This window comes from Plasmodium gallinaceum (genome assembly GCF_900005855.1).
Source record: "Plasmodium gallinaceum strain 8A genome assembly, contig: PGAL8A_v1_68, whole genome shotgun sequence".
In the NCBI taxonomy this organism is placed as follows: domain Eukaryota; phylum Apicomplexa; class Aconoidasida; order Haemosporida; family Plasmodiidae; genus Plasmodium; species Plasmodium gallinaceum.
The window spans coordinates 318,364-342,330 of NW_021628229.1; the positions used below are offsets into that span (position 1 = coordinate 318,364).

The window sequence follows — 23,967 nt, forward strand, 5'->3', positions numbered from 1 at the left end:
TTTTATAGGAAATGATAATCATAATTTAACAACAAAAAAGAATTTTCACAAAATGTAGACGACTTTTTTGCCTCAGGGTGCTGTNTCATAAAAACAGAATTTATCTTCATAAAATAAAACATTTAAAATAAAATGATATACTACTAATATAAATATTAGAAATTTTGTAAATAATTAGAAATTGATTTATATTAATATGGTTTATTTATAGATTATTTTATTTATACAAATGACTAAAACGTTTTTAATTAATAAATTCTTCTTATGTAGTACAAATGGCTAACAGCAAATTTTCTTATGTAAAATTATATGAAGAAGAGAAAAAAATTTTATTTAATTGCTTTTTTGTACTAAGAATAGATGGTTGTGACTTTAAAAATTTTATAAAAGATCATGAATATAATAAGCCTAATGATATAAAAGGATTAAATTTAATGAATGAATGTGCAATTGAAGTATTAAAAAAATTTAGTGAGATAGATTTATGTTATGGACATTCGGATGAGTATAGTTTTTTATTTAGAAAAACTACAAAACTTTGGAATAGAAGATATAATAAAATACTAAGTAATGTTGTATCATATTTTACTTCTTCTTTTGTACATAAATGGAAGAATTTTTTTAAAAAAGATTTAGTATATCTACCATGCTTTGATGCACGAATTATTACTTATCCTTCTGAAAAAGAAATAAAGGATTATTTTTCATGGAGACAAGTAGATTGTCATATTAATACTCAATATAATGAATGCTTCTGGAACTTAATTTTAAAAGATAATTATACTAATGAAGAAGCTCATAAATTTTTATTAACAACTCAAACTAAAGACAAAAATGAATTATTATTCACTCGTTTTAATATTAATTACAATAATATTCCTGAAATATTTAGAAGAGGAACAATTATAATTAGAAATAAGAATTTTCAAAAAAAAATTACTCCCAATATAAAATTTAACAAGGAATTTGATAATACTACTAAATTAGACCAACATCAAAGTATAAAAGATAATTGTAATATAAATACTAGTGTTCATTTCAAAGATAACTTTAATTTATATTCCAATGAAAATATAGTTGATAATTCTGATATGAAATTTAATCAAGAATTAAATGATAATTTAAGTAAATTCATTATATCTCATGAAAATTTAATTAGTGAAAAATTTTGGAATAAATATAGTTATATTTTTAAAACAAAAGAAAAAAAAGAAGAACAACAAAGTTAATATGTAAAATATTTTTTTAAAATTATATTATTACTGTTAAAAAAAAAAAGAAAAGAAAAAGAATGTAAAATATTCTTACATTTTTTCTATATTATTTGAATAATGATTTTTTTTTTTTTATTGCATACAATGTTCTTACTCATTTTTTATTATTATCATTAATATAAGAAAAAAAAAAAAAAAAAAATTTTTTAAATAGAGAAAATATAATAAATAAAAATTTATAATAATAATGAAACAATAATTTTTTTTTTTTTTTACTGAAATAATATTCAGTTATAATAAAATGTTTAAAAACAATTCTTAATATTATTTTAAGGTACCTTTATCTTTCTAAAAAAAAAGATAAATAGATCTTTTTTTTTTTTTTTTTTTCTTTAAAAAAATGTGTCTTAAATATAAGAAAAAAAAAAAAAAAAAAAGAGTAACAAACACAAATAATGATATTGTATTGTTATTGATAAAATCTGTAAATATTGTTATTTCAATGTTCATATAGTAATATATTCAATAAAAATTTTTTTTTTTTTAGAATATACAAATATGTGTGGGCACTTTTTTTTTTAATTATACTATTATAAGAAAATAAGTCTATATGCGATTAAGACTTTGCATAGAAATGCACAGTTTTTTTTTTTTTAAATTAATTTTTATTATGTCAACAATTGTAAAAAAAAAAAAAAAAGAATAAGAACAATGAGAATATAAATAAAATAAAATTTACAGATAAAAATAAAAACTTTTTTCATTACAAATAACTTTATTTATTTTTCAAATAACTAATTTTTTGTAATAATTTTTAAGTTATTTTTCATATTTTAAATTCATACACTAGCTAAAAATGAGTTGCTCAAATGTCCAACCACTTCAAAAGCCTTTAGATAATCCATTTATAGAGTAAATTAATTCCACTTAATATTTAAATACATATATGCATATTGTATAATATGTAAAAACCCGTCTTCTATAAAAGTTTTTTTTATTTTTTACATATATTTATTTTTCTCTCTTTTTTACACACATTTTTAACTTTAGTTATTTTCTCTCTTTCATATTTCTTATAATATTCGCAATATTTCTTTTTTTTTTTTTTTTCTTGTATTTTTAATTTTTAGTAAACCAGCTGGAAAACCCACATATTCCAATAAATCTAATTTTTATAAGGTAAAATATAAACAATAAATTAACAATATACTTATATTTAACATCTATTTTTATAAATTTATAATTTAAGTTATATTATGAACCTTGTCCAATGGAATTTAAAACCTCTAGAAGAAATATTAATCATAAGAATAAAACTTCAATGTTTGATGTAGCTCATGTTAACAGAAATGGTTTTAATAATAATATTTCCACTATAAATTTTTTATGATTTTTTAATAATTATTAACATTTTTTTTTTACAAATTGTATTTTATTATAATGTACAACATGCAGACATTTTTATTAAGTATCTTTATATTCATACTTAATGTTTTTTTTTTTTTTTTTTAATCTTTATTACAAAAAAAATATATATATATATATATATAGAAAAAGTATCAGATATTATTGATCATGAAAATTCGGATATTCAGAATACTTTAAAAAAAAAAAGAATTATCATTCCATCTTCATTAGATATAAAAAATATACTTCAAAATGATATGAAAAATATACCAAATGAAAAATATGGAAAAAAAATTTCTCATGAAGCTAGAAATTTTCATATATTTTCAGAAGAATAGTAAAAAAAAAATAAATAAAATATATATATATATTATGTGTATAAAAATAACTTAAATATTATTAAAATATTTGTTTAAAATTTTTTTTGTTTTTTTTTTCAGTAATAATGTAAATGAGAAAAGAAGGTTCTAACAAAAAAAGCAATGATTAAAAAAAAATTTTAAAGATATTATAAATATATAAATTTATTATTATTTATTTTAGTAGCAAAAAAATTAGTACTTACAGTTTAGAAAAAAACCCATGTAAATGGGGAGTGGATGTTTTTAGATATACTTTACCATCACCAAAAAAAATATATAGACATATTGATAATTTATCAGTATAAAAATATTATACATATATATATATGTGTGTAATATATTTATATAATTATTTTTATACTTTTATTCTAATAGTCTTGTTTAATTCCTAACAAAAGTGAAGATTCAATTATACCTAAAAAAAAAAAAATTCATTATGTAACTAATTTAGAGGTTTATATATTTTAATAAAAGAAAGTAAAAAAAAAAAAATAGATAATTTAAATTTCTCTTGCTATTTTATTTTATTTTTTTCTTTAAAGAAATCCTTATGCCCCAAAGAAGACAATATCATTCCTAATTCAAATAAAAAATTAATTTATCTGCATGAGTCAAAATTAGATGTAATTTTATTTCATTTTATTTTATTTTATTTTATTTTAATAAGAAATTTTTTTTTTTAATTTTTATTATAGGTAAATTATGTCCCTAAAGATTATGAAGAAAAAAAAAACTTAAACAGACCGAAATTTTATAATGGAAATTTGAATGTTACATTTATATATATTTATTAATTTCTTAACTTATATTACATGTTGTGTATCTATTTTTATTAACACATTTTTTTTCTTTCATGAATAAAGGCGGATTTAACTCCTCTTGCTGATAATAATAGAAAACCTTTTCATATCAACACAACATGCAGAAATAAAAAATGTTCCATATCTTTTGGATGTATAAATTGACATGCAACGATCTAACATATAATAATAGAATTCATAAATATTATATATATATATATATATATAAATTAATTAATTTATATTTTACTATTAATTGACTAACAAATTTTATCATATAGGTGATAGAGAACCATCACCATATAGACCAGGAAAAAGAATTGGATATGTGAACACAAAAAATGAAAATTCCGTATTTTTATTTTAAATAATAGAAATACATTTATTTATTTTCATTTTTAATTACCTATTGTTTTTTTTTCTTTTTTTTTTTTTTTTTGATATCTTCATATGTATCATAATTTTTGTAATTGTAATGAATTAATTCTATTGTATTTTTACTTCAATTTGTTTTTTTTAATTATAATTAAAAAAAAAAAAAAAAAAAAAAAAGAAATAAAACAATTTTGTGGTGCACCTAATTCATTTTTTAATATATCTTATTTTTTTGATGTCTGTAATTTTTTATAAAATTATTCATTTTTGTTAAAATTTTTTTAATATATTAATTTTTTTTTTACTTACTATTATCTTTGTGTATCTTAAATTTATGTTTTTATTTTTCTTGTAAAAAAATTATATTTGTCCTTATTAGACTTGTTTACTATTTTACCTCTATTCATTTTAACATTTATTCTAAAGTTGTTATTAAATGTGTTTATGCCTATAATTTTTTTATAATAATATTCCGAATTTTTAATTTTTTCTTAATATACTATTTATATTGTATATAAGAAAGTTTTAAAAATGATATTTCCTTTTTATTTTTTATTTTATTATTTTTTAAAAAATATAACAAATATAATAAAACATTTCAAAAAATGAAGACAATATATAAATAAGAGATTAATAGCCAGAAGAAAAAAAAAAAAAATGAAAAAAAAACAAAATTTAAATAAATAAAATGATGAAATATATACGGATAATGTATATCTAGATGGCACATTTTATAAATATAATTGTTAGATATATTAGTAGCTTAACTAAACCTTTATATTTTTTAATAGAAATAAAAAAATGTTTAAATTATAAAATTTCTTAAGTAATTATTTTGTTTTGTATATAATATAAATTTGGTCTTCATATGTTTATATTTTAACTATTATATAAACATGTATATCACAATTTTCCATAAATATACAAAACATGTAATATCAGAACATTATTCAAATTTTTATCGTTATAACATTTTATTTACAACATATTTGGATTACCTTTATAATACCTATATATAGTCATAGCATATTAAATTTAACTATTTTTACATTTATTTTTTTTAATAAAATATATATTTATATAATATATTTAGATAAGTAAATGTAATTCCACGAAAAAAAAAAAAAAAAAAAAAAAATAAAAATTTAAAATATTTAATGTTGTATGATATCGGAAAACATTTTGGTACTTTTTGGGTATACTGGTGACCCTTTTAAATTAATGATTTTTTTTTTAGGATAAAGAATTTTCCAAATAGGTTTACATTTTTGACAGCATTTTTTTTGTATTTTAGATAATTTAACAGGTGTTTCATATTTTCTTTTAAAAATATGTTCACTGTTGTCAACAACAGGTAAAGCAAAAAAAGTTTTACATAAATCAATAATGTTCATGCATTTACATGATTGAATTTCTTCTATTTTTGTTTCTGTACTATGTATATTACTGATTAAATCAGGATAAGTAGGTAATGACACGTTAGAATAATTATCTATTTCTTTTGATAAAGGATCTAATTCTTTTTTATGTTCATATAAATCATCAGGTAAATCATATTGTTCGTCTTTAGTTGGACAGGTAGCTGGAAAAGAATGAGAATCATCATATGAAGTTAACTGAGGAGGTACAATTTTCTGATTAACAAATATTGAAAAAGAACAAAAGGGAGGTACAGAAACATTACTACATGGTCCTTCAATATCATCAATCCAAAAACCTGGACAAGCAATTAAGGTAGCTAAACATTGAGGAAAACACATGGGCATTGTTTCAGCAACTTTTAAACCAATAGGTAACCAGCATATTGGAAAAATTGAAGCACAAAACATACCCAAATAAGCCATAGCACATATTCTATATTGTGTTTCTGATGTTTTACCTATTTTTACTGCATATTTTGATGGAAAACTTGAAATAACTCCATTCATAATTGAATCTGTTATATCAGCTGTTATAAATTCTGCTGCTGTTATTGGATATAAAATAGAACCTAGACAATTTTTTCCTGTAACCATTGGTAGACATGGTAATGGTCTATTTATCCAAACAGGTGGAGGTATTAAAGGGGGAACAATATCTACTACTGAACTAGCTACTGATTGAATTAATCCTTTAACCATGGTTAAACTTTGCATAACCATATTAGCTAAACCTGGTTCTTTTATGGATTCAGGTGTTTCAATGTTTTCTAAAGAATCTTTCATCCATTTACTTAAATTATTACCATATGTTGATCTTATTGGTCCTCCTGGATATAATATATTTTGGTCTACTTTTTTTTTTTCTTTTTTCTGTCTATTTTTTTCATAGATACCTTTATCACAATGAGCATAAGATTCATTTAATTTTTTTATTTTCTGTGTAAATCTTTCATTGTATTCTTTTTGCATAATCTTTTCCATTAAAAAAGTATATCCATCTACATCAAAATTACTTAATGCAGATTTATATAATTCAAGAAAATTTTCTTTAGTTATTTTTTTATTTCGTAATGTTCCTTTTAAATTTTTAAACATTTTATTATTTAAGTAATCTTCACCTATGCCAATTTTTTCTGTTGATAAAAAATTGTACAATTCATCTGGGTTTGGAAATAAACTTAGATTTTCTACACCTACATCAAAATAGTCGTCATTTTCTTCATTTTTTTCATCATTACTTTGATTAATATTTTTTTTTTCATCATTTTTTTCATCATTACTTTGATTAATATTTTTTTTTTCATCATTTTTCTCATTATTCTCTTTTATTATTTTTTCTTTATTCACTTCTTCCTTTCCTTCTTTTTCGTTATCAATCACCTCATTTATAGTAATATCTTTATCATTTAACTCATTCTTTTCATTTTCATCATATTCTCCAATGTTTTTCATTAAGTTACTAATACTTTCACCCTTTATATCTTTTCCATAAATAAGTATCAAATTTACAAAATAAAGAATACAAAAGAAAATTTGATAATTCATCTTTTAGAAGGTATATTATTAAAAAGATTATTTTTTTTTTTTTTTTATTTCTATTTTTTTAAATAAGAAAAAAAAAAATAAATAAATAAAATAATAAAACAATAAAAAAAAATTACTTAAACAACTTTATAAAAAATTAAAAATAATTTATTTGTAATTTTAAATATCTTATCATACTTAGATATTTATATAAACATAAATAAACATATCTTATACTTTGTATAATTAAGTATAAGAGATGTCAGAACAAAATAAAGACTTTTTTTGTCTTATTATATGAATGAAAACGAAAATTTTCAAGAATTAATGTGTGTATTATTTATTATTATCCTTTCATTTACATTTTTTTTTTTTTTTTTTTTTTTTTTTTTAATACGCATTTTAAGGATGTTATGTACATTGTAAGTTGTATATTTCATATATTCACTAACATATTCTCCATTATTCTGTTCTTTCATTAATATTTTTTTTTTTTTTCTCTACTTTAAAAAACAAGTATTAATATTAAATAAAACATCTTCTATACAATTTACTTTTTTATAGTTTTATAAGAAGTTACAAGTTTACAAAAAAAAAAATCAAAATGAAGAAAAAAAAAAAAAAAATTGGAAAATTTTTAAATTGTATTTATAAGTGTGATATAGCATAAGTAAATAATTACATTATTTTAAAAATATTCATGAAAAAAAAATACTATAAAGTAAAATTTAACTAATTAAACCTAATGGTTTACATAAATATATCTATTTAGAAATACATAAAACTTTTTTTATGTTAAATATAATTTCATCAGTAGAATATAGAAAAAAAAAAAAAAAAAAGTATTTTTTATTTTCTTTTGATTTTTAAAAGATAAATTATTCATATGGTTGAGGAGCACATTTATTATATCCAACATCATTTTCTTTCCATATTCCAAAAGTTAACAATTTTTTATGTTCATTATTTAAAGCTGGAAAAAGTAAAGATACACAAAAAAAAGACCATACATATAGCCATGGACTCAAACGAGAGCTAAAAAAAAAAAAAAAAAAATAACAAAATATATTGTGTAAAAAATTTAATAAAATATAATATTATTTAATATAATGATTGAAGAAAAATAATTCTTTTCTTCTTTTTTTTTCATTTTTTTTTTTAAAAAATTACCAAACTTTAAACCATCCATATCTTCTTCTAAGTTGAAAATTTCTAGTGCTCATCCAAATTTTTGCATAAACAGCTTTTGACATTTTTAATTGTTTTAAATTTATTATAATTTAAAAAAAATAGAAGAAAAAACTTATTCTTTATATATATTATATTTCTTCAATATTTATTTTTTTTTGAAGTTTTTTGCATTTTAATATTATTTTTTCTATTTTTTATTTTTAAAAAAATTTTGTTTACGTAATTTAGTCAATTTTTTTCTTTTTATTATTGTTTATATTTGTTTACATTTATTTTTTGTTGTTTTATTTTTTTTATATTTTATATTTTTTTATTTTAAAAAATCTCAAAATTTTTAAGTGCATTTTTTTTTTTTTACAAATTACTTTTTTTTTTTTTTTTTTTTTTATTCGTTAGTATATGAAAATATTGTATATATAGATATATATATGTATATATATGTATAGAAAATATTTATAAAAAAAAAAAAAAAATACTTGGTGTTATTTTGTATTTTAGTATTATATAAATATATATTAATATTAAAATAAATTGTAGTATATGTTTTTGTAATTATTAATACATTGATTTGATTTAAAAAAAAAGTTTTGTATTCTTTTTACCTTAATAATTTATAAAACTGAATGCAATTAACAAAAATAAGGATATTTAAATATGGCTAAAACACATACTTTTAAAAATAATTAAAAAGTATTTATTATATATTTAAAAATAAAAAATATATATAATTTTAAAAATTTCTTTAAACAATTATTATTTCTTCATGATTATATTAAATGCAAAAAATTAACATATTAAAGCATTAAATAAAAAAAAAAAAAAAAAAAAAAAAATGTCAGATTTGTTTGTTGAACAGAATATAAATACTGAAAAAATAGAAGAAGAAAAAGTTGATTTTGATGAAAATAAAATTATTTATAAGATTAAAAAGAAGATAAAAAAAAAAGGAATAAGTAGAATAAATTATTTACCTCTAAAAGATGAAAAGTTACATAAAACTCTTCCTAACACCAAAAATATAAAAAATAAAAAATTAAAGAACAAACTAAAGAAAGATGTTAAGTTAGCCATTATATCATCTAAAAGAATTTTAGCAAATAGTAAATTTAAACCTGTGGAAGAAGGATATATTAAATTTGATTCTTGTGAAGAAAAAAATGTAATTAAAAAAAAAAAAACGAATGTAAACAAGAAAGAAGAAGTAAATAAGAATAAAGAAGTAAATAAGAATAAAGAAGTAAATAAGAATAAAGAAGTAAATGAGAATAAAGAAGATAAAGAAAAACAAATAAAGAATCCAGGAGTAGAAATATATGAAGAAGAAAATGGTGATGAAAAAAATTTAAGTAAAGCAAAAGTAAATAAAAATTCTATGGATTTTTTTGAAAATAACGAAGATTATATAAATGAAAAAAAGGAAGTAGGAAAATATTTAAGTCAGAATTATATTTATAATAATGCAGATATAGGAACTCAAAAAAAAGTATTTGATTTAAGTTTGAATCTAGGCCCATATAGTTGTAATTATTCAAGAAACGGAAAATATTTATTAGCAACAGGAGAAAAAGGGCACATAAGTTTAATTGACACTCAGAATCTTGAATCTTTGTGTGAATTTGAGGTGGATGAAACCGTAAGATGTAACACAATTTTACATAATCATAAGTTATTTGCTGTAAGCCAAAAGAAGTATATATATATTTACGATAATACAGGAATAGAAATAAATTGCATAAAAGATATATTGTATACTTATAAAATGGAATTTTTACCATATCATTTTTTATTAGTATCCATAGGAGAATTTGGTGAATTAGTCTACCAAGATATATCAGTTGGAAATATAGTTACAAGAAAAAAAACAAAAAGAGGATCATGTTCAATTATGAAACAAAATAAAAGTGATGCCATCATTTATTTAGGACATAAAAACGGTCATGTTACTTTATGGTCACCTAACGTAGATAAAAGTGTTTGTGATATTTTTTGTCATTATACTCCTATTTCTTCAATAGGAGTTCACGATAATTATTTAATAACAGCATCCATTGATTGTACGTATAAATTATGGGATATGAGAAAATTACAATTTATTAAATCTTATAGATCTCATAATGTTATTAATAATATTGAAATAAGTGATACATCAATTGTTGGTTTTTCTATGAATAGTCATTTTAGGACATACAAAAATTTTTTTACATATCCTGAAGTTTATTTAACTCATAATACTTATGGAGATAAAATTAATTCTTTATCATTTCAACCTTTTGAAGATATTTGTTGTGCTGGTTTAAAATATTCTATTAAAACTCTTTTAGTACCAGGAGCAGGACTAGCTAATATTGATACATTTGTTAACAATCCTTATGAAACTAAAAAACAAGTTAAAGAAAATGAAATTCGACTATTACTGGATAAACTGCCACCTGATACCATTAGATTTAAGAAAAACGAAATAGGAAAACTAAATCCTTACATTAATGTTGAAGATAATAAAATGTCTAATTATAAAAATAATTCTAAGATTAGAAATATGAATAACCATCGTCATTCAAAGAAAAATATTAATGAAGCTGATGTTTCCTATAATGATCAAAATGAAAATTATGATTCAACAAATGATGATTTTGCAAACGAAGAAAAAAAAAATAATAATAATAAAATTGATATAATGAGAAAAAAGAAAAAAAAAAAGAAAAAGAAAAATAGTACTTTAAATTCTAATATCCCAAAATTTCAAAGAAAAAGCTTAAAGGATAAAATAAAAGAAAAGGAAAAAAGTTCATAGAAAAATAAATAAGAATATTTTTATATAAAATTTTTAAAATAATTTTATCAAAATTATATGTTTTAATAATTTCACTTATTTGATATTAACATAAATATATTTGTTTTTTGTTTTAAAATATTTGTTTTTACATATATACCAAACATTTTATATATAATTAAAATATAAAGTTAATTAAGTTGTTATTTTTAAAAAATATAATATTGAAAAAATTAGTATTTTTAATGTGATCTTCATTTTTTTTTTTTTTTATCTTAATATTTTAAATTTTAATAAATGCTTTATTTTAATGAAATAAATTTTCAACATTATCATATACTTTGTTTCAATAAAGTTCATGCATATTTTATAGTTATCTTTTTTTTTATTTTATATCATAATTTTGCTTTTTATAATATTTTATAAATTTTTTTTTTTTAATTTTACAAACATCAATTTCAAATAATTTTAAATATTTTTTTATATATAAAAAAAAAAAAATAAATAAATAAATAATATAGTTTCAATTTTTTTTTTTTTTTTTTTTTTTTTTTAGTAATAATTTTTTATAATGAAAATAAAAATTTTAAAAAAAGTTGAATTGAAAAAAGTATATATTTTTTCTTTAAAAATATTTACTAAAGAATTACAAATAAATTAATTAAATAAGAATTTTCAGTTTGAATATTGTTTAATAAATTTTATATTCCGTTATTCATTTAATCCATTATCACTTAAAAATAATTACCATCATATTATACATACATTAATTTGACTTGAATAAATTTATTATAATAATAAACCAAAAAAAAAAAAAATAATAGTAATAAAAAAGTAAAAATGACTACTGCTCATAGACCAACGTGGTATAATGCTATAGGTGGAGAAAATCAAGGTAAATAATATATTTTTTAATACATTTATATATTTATTAGCACTTTTCTTTATTTATTTGTTTTTCATTATATTTTTAAACAATCTAACTATGATATATATGAAGAAATATAAAAATTTTGATATGCTGATTTATTTAAAATTTTGTTTTATTAATTTAGGTGGAAATAGAAAAGTAAGTCAGACTGTTAAGGTTTGTAGTAGAGACTTACCTAGTCATACTAAAATGAAAACAAGAGATTTAAGTGATTATGTAGAAGATAAAACTTTGATTAAAAATAATTTACTTAAATTAGAAAATAACAACAATAATGATACAAAAACTAATAAGTTATTAGCTATTGAAAATATAAAGAAATATACAAATCAAGAATACACAAATCCATTTCCTCAAGATGAAGATGATGAGATTGATGATGATTTTAAGTCATATAAAAAAAAAGATAAAAAAAAAAAAAAAAAAAATTTTAAAATAAACATTTCAAATAACAATGATACCAATAAAAAAGATACAGATAACGAAAAAGATGAAGAATATGAAGATGAAAACGACGAATATGAAGATGAATATGAAGATGATGATGATGATGACGATGATGACGATGATGATGATGATGACGAAGAAAAGGAGTTACTAAGAGAACTAGAAAATTTAAAGAGAGAAAAATTAGAAAAATTAAAAAAAGAAAAAGAAGAACAAGAAATAATGAAAAACAAAAAGAATAATGTACTAACAAATAATCCTTTAATTAATTTAGAAGATAGCGATAACGAAAATTCAGAAAAAAATGTAAAAAAAAGAAAATGGACAGAAGAGGCTATATTTAGAAATACTTGCGAAAGAAAAGAAAAAAAAGTTTCTTTTATCAATGATACTGTTCGTAGTGCTTTTCATAAAAAGTTTTTATTTAAATATATCCACTAACATATCTATTATACATAAATGTATATTCATATTTATATACTATTAATTTAGAAATTTTGTATTATCATACATTTTTGTTGCCCTAATATAAATATTCATTTTTTATAAGTTAATAATAATAAAATAGAATATATATATATATATAATTCTTTTTTTTATTTATTTTTATATACTTTTTTTCTTCTTTTTTTTGGTAATTTAATTATATCTGTAAAATTATTATATTAAAAATTTTTTTTTTTTTTAATGTTAAAGAAAAGATTTAATTCTGATAAAGAAAAATTTCAAATTTTTAAAAAAATAGAGAAACAAAAATACAAATTTTTTTTATTTTATTTTTTTTTTAAAGAATAAAAAGATTATAAAAAAAAAAAAAAAAAAAACTTATTTTTTTCCTGAAGATGAAACATTAAATTTGAAAAATACAATATCTCCATCTTCTACAATATAATCTTTACCTTTTTGTAAATATTTTCCATTAGCTTTTACTTCACTTTCAGATTTATGTTCAACTAAATCAGTATATTTGTATACTTCAGCACATATAAATCCTTTTTCAAAATCAGTGTGAATAACACCTGCAGCTTGAGGAGCTTTTGTTCCTTTTCTGATAGTCCAACATTTTACTTCATCTTGTCCACATGTAAAAAAATGAATTAAATTAATTTCATAATATCCTGTTTTTATAATTTTATTTAACATACTTTGTTTAATATTTTTTTGTTTAAAATAATCAATTTTTTCTTCTTCTGTCATGTTCAGAATTTTTTGTTCAAATTCTGCACAGTAAGGTATAATAGTACCTTTATTATTTTCTTGTACCCAGTTATATATTTTTGCTAGATATTTATTTTTTTGTCTAATAAAATCTTCTTCACTCATATTAACTAAATAAACAACTGGTTTTGCTGTTAAAAAATTAAAATCATTAATAACTTCAACTTCGGAATTTTTCCAGTTTCCGTCTTTAATCCATTTATTTTCTTTTAAATGTTTTAAAACACCTGTTAATACATCATGTTCATTTTGCTTAATTTTATCTTTCTTGTTTCTATTTAAAACTTTATTTATTTCTTCTAAATTTTTCTCACAATGACTAATATCTTTATAAATTAATTCTGAATTAATTATTTCCATATCACGGACTGGATTTATATTACCCTCTGTATGAATTATATCTTCATTTTCAAAAGCCCTTACAACATGATATATCCCGTCTACTGCTGCTATATTAGATAAAAAATTATTCCCTAAACCTTCTCCTAAATGAGCATTTTTAACTAATCCTGCTATATCAAAAATAGATAAATAAGCATGTACTGAACTTTTTGGTTTAAAATGATTAACTAACCAGTCAAATCTGTCATCTTCAACTGTAACTTTAGCCTCATGAGGATCTATTGTACAAAATGGATAATTCTCTGCTGGTATATTTAATTTTGTTAATACATTAAAAGTAGTAGATTTTCCTTTAAAAAAAAAAAAAAAAAAAAAGTTAATAATATTTATATATAAACTAATATACAAATTATTATTTCTAATAGATTTACATATTTCTTTTTTATTTTTTTTTTTTCTACATATTTCATTTTTACCTACATTTGGTAAACCAACTAATCCCATTTTTAACGTATTTTTTGGCCTAAAAGAAATTATCATCATAAAATAAAGAAAAAAAAATTAAGAATTATATCATACATTTTTAATGAGATAATACATAAATTTATATAATTTCCATTTTAAATATTTACCTTCCTAATAATATCTTTTGTTCTTCTTCTTTTTTCTTTGGCGCCATTTTTAAATAACTAATATACAATGAAATTTATATTTTGTATTAATAACAATTCTCTAAAAAAATAATTAAAAAGATTCTTTTTTTTTCTTTTTTTTCTTTTTTTTTAAATATATTCGTATATTAAACTTTATATATTTAGAAAAAAATTATATGTTTAAAATACAGTGTATTTTGTTATAAATAAGAAATAAATGTTAAAAATTATTTTTAAAAAAAATTTTTTTTCTCTGATATATGTCCTTATGTTGTGATTAAAAATAAAAATTCTTCCTTTAAATATTATATAAAAGAAAAAAATTATTAATAAACTATTTTTTATAATTTTATAAAATTTTTTTTTTTTTTTTTTAATTTTTACTATAAACAAGAAAATACAAAATAATAATAAATTATTATTCTTCTAGATGAAAAATTAAAACGGTGTTGAATGTAAATTTATCAGTATAAAAAAAATATGTATTCAAAATAAATAAGATTAGATATAAAAACAAAAAATTAAATTATTGTAGATATTATTATTATAATCCTTTTTCTATTTATATAACCTATTTAAATCATTTTAATACCCTTTCGAAATAATATGTAAAGTCTTCTTCATTTTATATTTTTTCTGTTGTGAATATATAAAACTAAATAATTAATGTATCACTATTTTTGGTAAAAAATGAAAATAATAAACTAATAAGAAAAAAGAAAACAAGAGATTAACTTAATAATTGAATAATTCATTTTTTTTTTTTTTTTAATAAAAACTTATAAAAAAACATAAAAAATTGTAAGACATAATAATAATAAATATATGGAATATTCTAAGAATATAATAAAAAAAAAAAAAAAAAAAAAAAAAAAAGGAACATAGAATTATAATATAATTTAAAAAACAAAAATAATTATTAACATAAAATTAGTCAAATTTTATTCAATAAAGTAATAGGAATAAAAAAAAATTTACTATTCAAAGAAATTGAAAATCTTAAATCTGTATAATTGATCAAAGTAATATCTATAAATTACAATTTAAATAAATATATTAGAAGATATTACATTACCACTTTTAAATTAGAAAAAAATGAGAATTTAATATTTATTTAAAAAAATTAGACACTTTATATGATTAATATATATGCTATTTTTTTTTTTTTTTTTTTTCTTTTTAACATATGAGAATACACTATAATGTTTTTATATATAATATTTTCTATCTTAATATATTAAAAGGATTATAAATGAGGATTTTTAATTTTATAAAGTAAAAATAATATTCTATAATCTTATTAAAAAAAAATATTAATTAAAATATAATGTTCTTATATGCTTTATAATGTTTAGCACTATATGTAACAATCAACTTATCTATCTCGCAGAAATATTTATATATATATTTTTTTTCTTATTTTTCAAAAAAATTAAAAAATAAAAATAAAAAATAAAAAAAAAAAAAAAGCATAGATACATATATTTCATACAAATATATAAGAAATTTTAAAAAAGGAAAATATAAAATAAAATAAAATAATAAATGATAATTAATAAATTCACTTTATATTTAAGATAAGATTCATTTAAAGATTAAAAAGAAAAAGTATTTTTTTTTTTTAATTGAAAATCAAGTCTATTTATACAAACAAAGTATTTAAACAAGAAAAATAAAAATAAGTAATTGATTCTTCAATGGTATTAAATGCCTACTTATTTGTTTAATAGACTTTTATGTTAAAAAAGTTGAACATTATATTAATGTAAATAATGAAATGTAGAAAATTTTTTTTTTTTTTTTATAACATTTTTTGTTAATTTATATATGCTTTATAAACTTACTATATTTTGAGATTTAAGATAAAAAATATGATGTTTCATTATGTTTTTTTTTTTTTTGTTTAATAGTGTTAAAAATTAATTTATAAAAAATCCATGAATTATATATATATATGTGTATTAATTTTAAAAGTTTAAACACTTTTTTTTACTGCTTTTTTTTTTTTCATATTCATTTTTTTGTCTATCATTTAATAACAAAATTTAATTTTACACTTTTTTTTTTAAATGAATTTAAAATAAATAATTTCTAACAACAATATTCAAATAAAATTTTTTAAGGAAAGCTTTTTTTACTTAAATGAAAAATTAATTAAAAAAATAACCATGATTTTATTTTCTATTATTTTTAATTAGTGTAATTTTTTTTTTTTTTTTTTTTTTATACAAATTTATTTATGTACTTGATTTATTTTTAAATTTTAAAAATAATTCTTTAGCAGTTATAAATAACAGATATTTTATTTGAACAAATTTTATTTTAATTTATACAAATATCTATATGCATTTTAAAATTTATCATTTTTTTTTTTTTTTTTTTAAACAAATATATCTAAATTAGATCTTTTTATAAACAAATGTGAATATATATATATAATTTATTTTCATTTAAAAATACTCATAAATAATAAAATACAAAAATATAATAATGCCACATAGAGATGTATTTTTTTATTTTATTTTATTTTTTTTTTTTTAATCTAAATTTATTTAACTTTTATAACTAAAACGTTTAAAATTCATTAAAAAATAAAGAAGAAAAAGAAAAATACTTTATATTCCTATCATTTAAAATTATTATTAATTTATTAAATTAATTATTAAAGTACATTTTTTTTTTTTTTTTATTTTTATCCACAGTTTAATATATTACTTCAAGATAACAGATCTATAATAATTAAAAATGAATTAAACATATCAAAAAAAAAAAAAACTATGTTTCATTTAATTATATATACAGAAGAAAATGCAAATAAAATAGAAAAATTTTTAACGTTATTTGAAAATTTATATGATTGTAGTGGAAGTAAAATTCCAAAAAAATGTAATGATAAGAATAATTTCGAAAATTATGATTGTAAAGATAATTCTTTATTAAAAGAAAAAATAGAAGATAAAAAATTAAAAGAAAAAGAATTAATAGATTATAAATATGAATTATGTATAAGAAAATATAAAATACAATATTATACATGTAATTTTTTACAATTATATATAAATAATGAAAATAATTTTGATTTATATCTGATTGATGAAGATGAAACACCAAGTTTAAATGATAACCTTTCAGATAATAAAAATATTAAATTAAAGAAAAATGAAGAAAAAAGAATAGAAGAAAAAAAAGATAAGGAAAATGAAGAAGATTCTATATCATCTCTAGATAAAAAATTCATTGATGTTAATCTTCCTTTGCAAAGATCACACATTTTATTTATTCTATCATTTCCAATAGATTTTTCTTTTTATGATTTTTTTTCATTAATACATGAATATATTGATTTTATTGTTTTTGTAAAAATTTTTGATGTTAAAAGTAATTTTAATTTTTTAAAGAAAAAATGTTATTCGAAAAATAGTTTTTCAAAAGTTCAAAAAAAATATGTTGATAAATATAAAAATAAAAAAAATAATGAAAAGGTTAAGGAAGAAAAAGAACATATTTATAAAAATTATATTCACAAAAATTCAAATGAATTTTTAAATAAACCAAAAAAATCTTTAAAAAAAGAACAAAAGAACAAAAACATACAATATTCAAATGAATTACTGGAAAATTTGAGTGATAACAACAAACAAAAAATTCAGAATGATGATAATATAATTAAAAATCAAATAAATAAACAAAATAAATGTACATTTAATGATAAAGATTGTGGAAAAAATAATGAAATTAAAAAAAGCAAAAAAATAGAAAATAACGAATATTGTGAAGAAAAAAATACAAAGGAACTTATAAAAAATATTAACAAAAAAGAAAAAAAGAAAAAAAATTACAATAACAGATTATTTTGTACATGTGAAGATAATGAAGTGGATTATAAAGAAAAAAATTTTAAAAATGAAAATGATAAATATAGCATATATGATAAGAAGAATATTGGGATATCGTTAAACATAGATAGTAGAAATAATAGTGATGAGATAAGATATGATTATATAATAAGTAGTAGTTCAAGTTTATACTCAGATTACTACAGTTGTGATTTATTAAATAAGGATGATAATGAATTAATAACTAATAACATTTTAAAAAAAAAAAAGTTTTTAAGTAGTGGAATTAAATTTAAAAAAAAAAAAAAAAAATCTTCTAATAGCAGTAATTCTAATTCATTATATGTAGATAAAAAAAAAAAAAATGATTTAAATAAATATCTTTCTTCCCTTTTATGTAAAGATGAACTTTTGTTATCATACCAGAAAATATATAATATGTTAAAAAAAAACTTAAAAAAAAAAAAAAAAATAGAATGTTATTCTGTATTAATAATTTTTAAAACACAAATACATGCTGATATGTTTTATAAAAAATTCCATTGTAAAAGTATAGATTTTTTAATGAAATCAAAATTTTTTGAACATAATAGTTATACTGTTTATGAAAATTGGCATATATATTGTGTATTTGTGAATTTAATATATTATATAGTTGATCATAAGATAAAAAAAGAAGAAAAAAATTTGAGTTGTAATATAAATAAAATAACAGAGATAGGAGAATCAGATAATTTACAAATAAAAAAAAATAATAATAAATTAGATAATAATAACAACAAATATAAAAAAGATTACAAAAATAATTCTAAGAAAAATAATTTACATGAATATAACTTAAATGAAAACAATTTACATAATAATATAAATGAAAATATTTTAAAAAAAAATATTTTAAACGAAAATATTAAAAGTAAAGATATTTTAAGTGAACAAAGTAAAAATGAAAAACATTTAAATGAAAAAAAAATAGATGAAAATACTTTAATAAAAAACAATGTAACTGAAAATAATTTGAGAGAATATAATGTAGCAAAAAAAAAATATTCTTTGAACATTTTTGATATAAATAATTATGAAAATTTTTTAAGAAATATTATAATAGATTCAAATATATGTATATCTGTATGTTTAATGTGTATAGAATTATTAGATAACGAAGTATATTTTATTTTAACTAGAAATAAGAAATGGAATAATTTAAAAAAAAGAAAAAATTATTCTGATTATATTAATTTATCCTGTAATATTTGTACGTTAATATATTTTTATGATATTATATCAAAAGTACTTAATAGTTCTTTTTATGATAATTTAAGAAAAAAGTTAAGTAAGGAGGAGTTAATTAAAGTGTTAGAAAATTATTTATTAAAAGATGATGTAAAAAAATTCGAAGAAGATAAATATTTAGAAAAAGAAAACGAGAAAGAAAAAAAAGATACAGATGAAAAAAGTGATCTATATTATTATATAGAAAAAAATACAATTAATAAAAAGTACTTTTTAAAAAAAAGAGACAGAATGATTTTAAATATTTTAAAATTGAATGAAATAATCAATATGTTAAAATGCAAATATTGTGATAATACTGATGATATTTGGTTATGCTTAATTTGTTCTAATATTGGATGTAGCAGATATCAAAAAGGTCATGCTAAAGTGCATAGTTCAAAATATAATCACAATTATTGTATAAATTTAAAAACAAAAAAGATATGGAATTATTTACAAGATACTTTTATAAAAGAAAAGATGGATAAACAAAGTGAGGAAAGCAAATTTGAGAATTCTGATTTTTCTTTTGATTACTATTATTCTCAGAATTACTCAAATAGAGATATGAAAAATAACAACATAATGTATTATGATAATGAAGAAAATTTTACAGAAATGCAAATTTTTGACGATGATTTGTACGAATATAACAGTCACATTTACAATAAAATATTTGATATATTTACAAATGATATTTACATTAATGATAATTTAAAAAACGAACTTTTATATATTTTATATTCTCAATTGTCTCATGAATCAAATATTTATAATAATATATTAATTGATATACAATACAAATATTTAAATAAATTAGAATCAAAAAAAAAAATAATAAAAAATGTTCATGAAAAAATAAATGAAATTATAAATCAAAATAAGAAACTTGAAAATTTTATAGATGATATTGAAAATGCAATCAAAATAAAAAATAATGAAAAGACAGCAATACAAGATAAAATTAAATTTTACAGAGATTTAAACAATAATATAATCACTCAAAAAAAATTAGAAAAAACTAAAATAATTAGTATTGAAGATGAAAATGATAATAAAAAAATAAAAAGGTTAAACGAAACAATAAAAAATCTACAATCTCAAGTTGATGATTTATTAATAAATCTATAAATAGAATTTAAAGAAAAAAAAAAAAAAAAAATATTACATTAATCAGAATTTTTTCCTTTTTTTTTTTTTTTTAATTTATCTAAAAATAAATAATAAAAATTTTGGATAAACCTAGTTTTTATATTTATGTTAATGTTATAAAGATATTAAATTAAAATTTTATTTTCAGGATTTTTTTTTTAATTCTATAAAAAATTAAATAATTAAAAAATTAATAAAGACAAAAAAAAAAAAAAAAAAAAAAAAAAAAAAAAAAAAAAAAAAAAAAAAAAAAAAATATAAATAAAAGTGATGAAAACTAAAATAAAAAAATATAATGCAAATAAAATTTTAAAAAATATAAATTTTAAATAAGCTTTAAAAAAGTTAAAATACATTTTTATATGTATATATTTATATAACCATTATTAAAAAGAAAAAAAGATTACTAATATGAATCTTTTATTTTGCAGATGATTTATCTTCGTTTTAATTTTTTTTTTTTTTTTTTTTTTTTGTGAATTAAATATAGATATATTATGATTCTTAAATAAGTGAAATGATTACGTATTCATGTGATTATGTTTATTTGTATATATGTTTATTTTTTTATTTTTATTTTAAAAAATATCATATAACATTTTATATAATTTTTTTAACATTACTGCTTCTTTAACAAAAATGTTAAAAAAATATTTTTTCATTGATTCATCAACTTTAAATTTTTTATAATTGTTTTTAGTCTGAATAGGATTTGGTGAGAATCTATAATTTTGTAAGCAATTTGTAGAATTAAAAATATCAGAAGCATTATTGCTATTATCTTCAGTATTACATATATTTTGATATCTATTTATTTCGTTAATTTTTTTAAATTCATTCTCTTTATTTTCATTTTCATTATTATTAGGTTCATTAGATATATGAGAACGAACATCTTGTAGATCTTTTTGTGTTTTATTTATATTGTTTTCTATATTTTGAATAAGTTCCCCTTGTCCTTGAATATTGCTATAAACAATATTACCTGTATTTTTTAATTCAACAGAAAGATTTAGTAAATTTGAGACAATATTTTGAGCTAAATCAACACGTTGTGAATTTTGAGATTCTTTATTTTCATTACTTAATTTTAAAGCAATATTTTTCAATTCATCTGATTTCTCATTTAATATAGGAATCATTTTTTGATTTATATTGTATTGTAACTTTTCTTTATTTAGTATTTCATCTTCTATTTCTAATATATTTTTTATTAACAACATATAATCTTTTTGTTTATCACTTATAACATTTGATTCAATAATTTTATTTAATGCATTTTTTAATTGAAAGATATCAGATTCTTTTTCATTATCATTATCTCTTTTTTTTTGTTCATACTTTATATTTACATTTTTTGGTTTCATAATTGTATTATTATCTTCATTATCATTTTTTATAAAATTATTACCCATATTTTCTATAGGAGACAATGAATCCTTTAAACTTAAGAAAGATGAGGTTGTAATAGTGTTTCTTATTTTGTCATCTCTTGTTTTGTTAAATCTATTTTCTTTAGAATTTATATTTTTCTTAGTTGAATACAAATTTTCATAACTTGCATAATTTTCACTTAGAAATGATAAAAAGTTGTAAAAATTGTCTCTTTGTCTATCTAATAAATCTTTTATATTTTTTAACAGATGAATTAATAATATCTTTTGTTTTCGTTCTTCATATACTGAATCCCTATCTATTTTCATATCATTATTATCGTCATCTTTGTGTATTATTTCATCCATTTTTTCTTTTTTATCTTTATCATGATCATGGGTTTTTATAGTTCTTAAATTATTATTAGGAATATTTTTCCCTTTTTCCTCTAATAAATATTTTATCTTACTAGGAGTTGTATTATACATTTTGTTACAACTCAACTTTAAATCATTTTTACAAGATACACCTATATTTTTATTATCTTCATCTTTGTCTATGTTAAAATTGCTATTAGTATTTTTATAATTTTTAAAAAATTCAATATTTTTATTTAATTTTCTTTCTTTTATTTTTTCTCTTATTTCCCTTATTTCTTTTTTTTCTCTTTCTTTTTTTTCTCTTTCTTTTTTTTCTCTTTCTTTTCTTTCCCTTTCTTTTTTTTCCATTTCTTTTTTTTCCATTTCTTTTCTTTCCCTTTCTTTTTTTTCCATTTCTTTTTTTTCCATTTCTTTTTTCTCCATTTCTTTATTTTCCATTTCTTTATTTTCCATTTCTTTTTTTTCCATTTTTTTTTTTTCCATTTCTTTTTTATCCATTTCTTTTTGTGCTCCTCCTAGTTCTTCTTGTTCTTCTTCTTTTTCTTCTTCTTGTTCTTCCTTTTCTTCATCTTCTTTCTCTTGATTTTCTTGATCTTGTTCTAATTCATTTTTTTCGTCTTCATTATCTTTTTGTTCTTCTAGTTCTAATTCTAAATCATCATTTTCTTCAATTTCTTTTTCCTGTTCTTCCTCTTGGTTATCATTTGGAATATTTTTTAAATTTTTTACTTTCACAATACCATCATTATTTTCCATATCATTTTCAGTGTTTCTTATATTTTCTTTTTTTTTTTCTTCATTTATAGAGATATCTTTTTCAATATTCATACTTTTTATTGTAAATGTGTCATCATTTAGTTTATTCGTAATGTTTTTTTTTTCATCATCATTATCCTTAATGGTAGCATTACAACATTTTGTATTTTTATAATCCACTAAGGGTTCATCATGATTATTTTTTTCTATATTTTTTATTGTAACTTGAGGATTTATTTTATTTTTCTCATCTATATTATATTTCTCTACATTATTTATATTAACAGATGATCTAATAAGATTATTTGAATTAACAAAAATTTGAAAGAAAATTAAAAAAATATAGGTTTTCATTTTTATATTTAAAATTCTTTTAAATAACCATTTACTAAAAACTCAATTTTTCAAAGATGAATTAGTTAATTTTGCTTATATATTTTTTTGTTTTTTTTTTTTTTTTTATATTAATTACCTAATTACAAAAAAGAAAAAAAAAAAAAAAAAAAAAAAGACCAAAAAAAACCAAAAAAAATTTAATCATA

At 17.8% G+C, this 23,967-nt stretch overlaps 9 protein-coding genes across 9 annotated transcripts; 5 read left to right on the top strand and 4 right to left on the bottom strand.

Moving 5' to 3' along the window:
- Positions 1 to 275: 275 nt before the first annotated feature.
- Positions 276 to 1,229, top strand: PGAL8A_00183700 (tRNAHis guanylyltransferase, putative; the record flags this gene model as incomplete). The annotated part of the gene is made up of 1 exon (XM_028670522.1): positions 276 to 1,229. One exon carries the CDS (start codon positions 276 to 278, stop codon positions 1,227 to 1,229), a length of 954 nt encoding a protein of 317 aa, XP_028527266.1.
- An 841-nt stretch (positions 1,230 to 2,070) lies between these two features.
- Positions 2,071 to 4,150, top strand: PGAL8A_00183800 (conserved Plasmodium protein, unknown function; the record flags this gene model as incomplete). The annotated part of the gene is made up of 11 exons (XM_028670523.1): positions 2,071 to 2,126; positions 2,345 to 2,393; positions 2,464 to 2,566; positions 2,766 to 2,958; positions 3,062 to 3,085; positions 3,165 to 3,282; positions 3,359 to 3,436; positions 3,526 to 3,606; positions 3,679 to 3,753; positions 3,847 to 3,937; positions 4,065 to 4,150. 11 exons carry the CDS (start codon positions 2,071 to 2,073, stop codon positions 4,148 to 4,150), a joined length of 954 nt encoding a protein of 317 aa, XP_028527267.1.
- A 1,162-nt stretch (positions 4,151 to 5,312) lies between these two features.
- Positions 5,313 to 7,124, bottom strand: PGAL8A_00183900 (conserved Plasmodium protein, unknown function; the record flags this gene model as incomplete). Its single annotated transcript, XM_028670524.1, has 1 exon — positions 5,313 to 7,124. One exon carries the CDS (start codon positions 7,122 to 7,124, stop codon positions 5,313 to 5,315), a length of 1,812 nt encoding a protein of 603 aa, XP_028527268.1.
- An 857-nt stretch (positions 7,125 to 7,981) lies between these two features.
- Positions 7,982 to 8,356, bottom strand: PGAL8A_00184000 (conserved Plasmodium protein, unknown function; the record flags this gene model as incomplete). Its single annotated transcript, XM_028670525.1, has 2 exons — positions 7,982 to 8,138; positions 8,274 to 8,356. The coding sequence occupies 2 exons, from the start codon at positions 8,354 to 8,356 to the stop codon at positions 7,982 to 7,984; spliced, it is 240 nt and encodes a 79-aa protein (XP_028527269.1).
- A 770-nt stretch (positions 8,357 to 9,126) lies between these two features.
- On the top strand, positions 9,127 to 11,085 carry PGAL8A_00184100 (nucleolar rRNA processing protein, putative; the record flags this gene model as incomplete). The annotated part of the gene is made up of 1 exon (XM_028670526.1): positions 9,127 to 11,085. One exon carries the CDS (start codon positions 9,127 to 9,129, stop codon positions 11,083 to 11,085), a length of 1,959 nt encoding a protein of 652 aa, XP_028527270.1.
- Positions 11,086 to 11,904: 819 nt separating this feature from the next.
- On the top strand, positions 11,905 to 12,883 carry PGAL8A_00184200 (cell cycle control protein cwf15, putative; the record flags this gene model as incomplete). The annotated part of the gene is made up of 2 exons (XM_028670527.1): positions 11,905 to 11,959; positions 12,120 to 12,883. 2 exons carry the CDS (start codon positions 11,905 to 11,907, stop codon positions 12,881 to 12,883), a joined length of 819 nt encoding a protein of 272 aa, XP_028527271.1.
- Positions 12,884 to 13,267: 384 nt separating this feature from the next.
- PGAL8A_00184300 (GTP-binding protein, putative) lies at positions 13,268 to 14,681 on the bottom strand (the record flags this gene model as incomplete). Its single annotated transcript, XM_028670528.1, has 3 exons — positions 13,268 to 14,352; positions 14,479 to 14,525; positions 14,635 to 14,681. 3 exons carry the CDS (start codon positions 14,679 to 14,681, stop codon positions 13,268 to 13,270), a joined length of 1,179 nt encoding a protein of 392 aa, XP_028527272.1.
- Positions 14,682 to 17,432: 2,751 nt separating this feature from the next.
- On the top strand, positions 17,433 to 20,894 carry PGAL8A_00184400 (ubiquitin carboxyl-terminal hydrolase, putative; the record flags this gene model as incomplete). The annotated part of the gene is made up of 1 exon (XM_028670529.1): positions 17,433 to 20,894. One exon carries the CDS (start codon positions 17,433 to 17,435, stop codon positions 20,892 to 20,894), a length of 3,462 nt encoding a protein of 1,153 aa, XP_028527273.1.
- A 599-nt stretch (positions 20,895 to 21,493) lies between these two features.
- RALP1 (rhoptry-associated leucine zipper-like protein 1, putative) lies at positions 21,494 to 23,779 on the bottom strand (the record flags this gene model as incomplete). Its single annotated transcript, XM_028670530.1, has 1 exon — positions 21,494 to 23,779. The coding sequence occupies one exon, from the start codon at positions 23,777 to 23,779 to the stop codon at positions 21,494 to 21,496; it is 2,286 nt and encodes a 761-aa protein (XP_028527274.1).
- Positions 23,780 to 23,967: the final 188 nt, after the last annotated feature.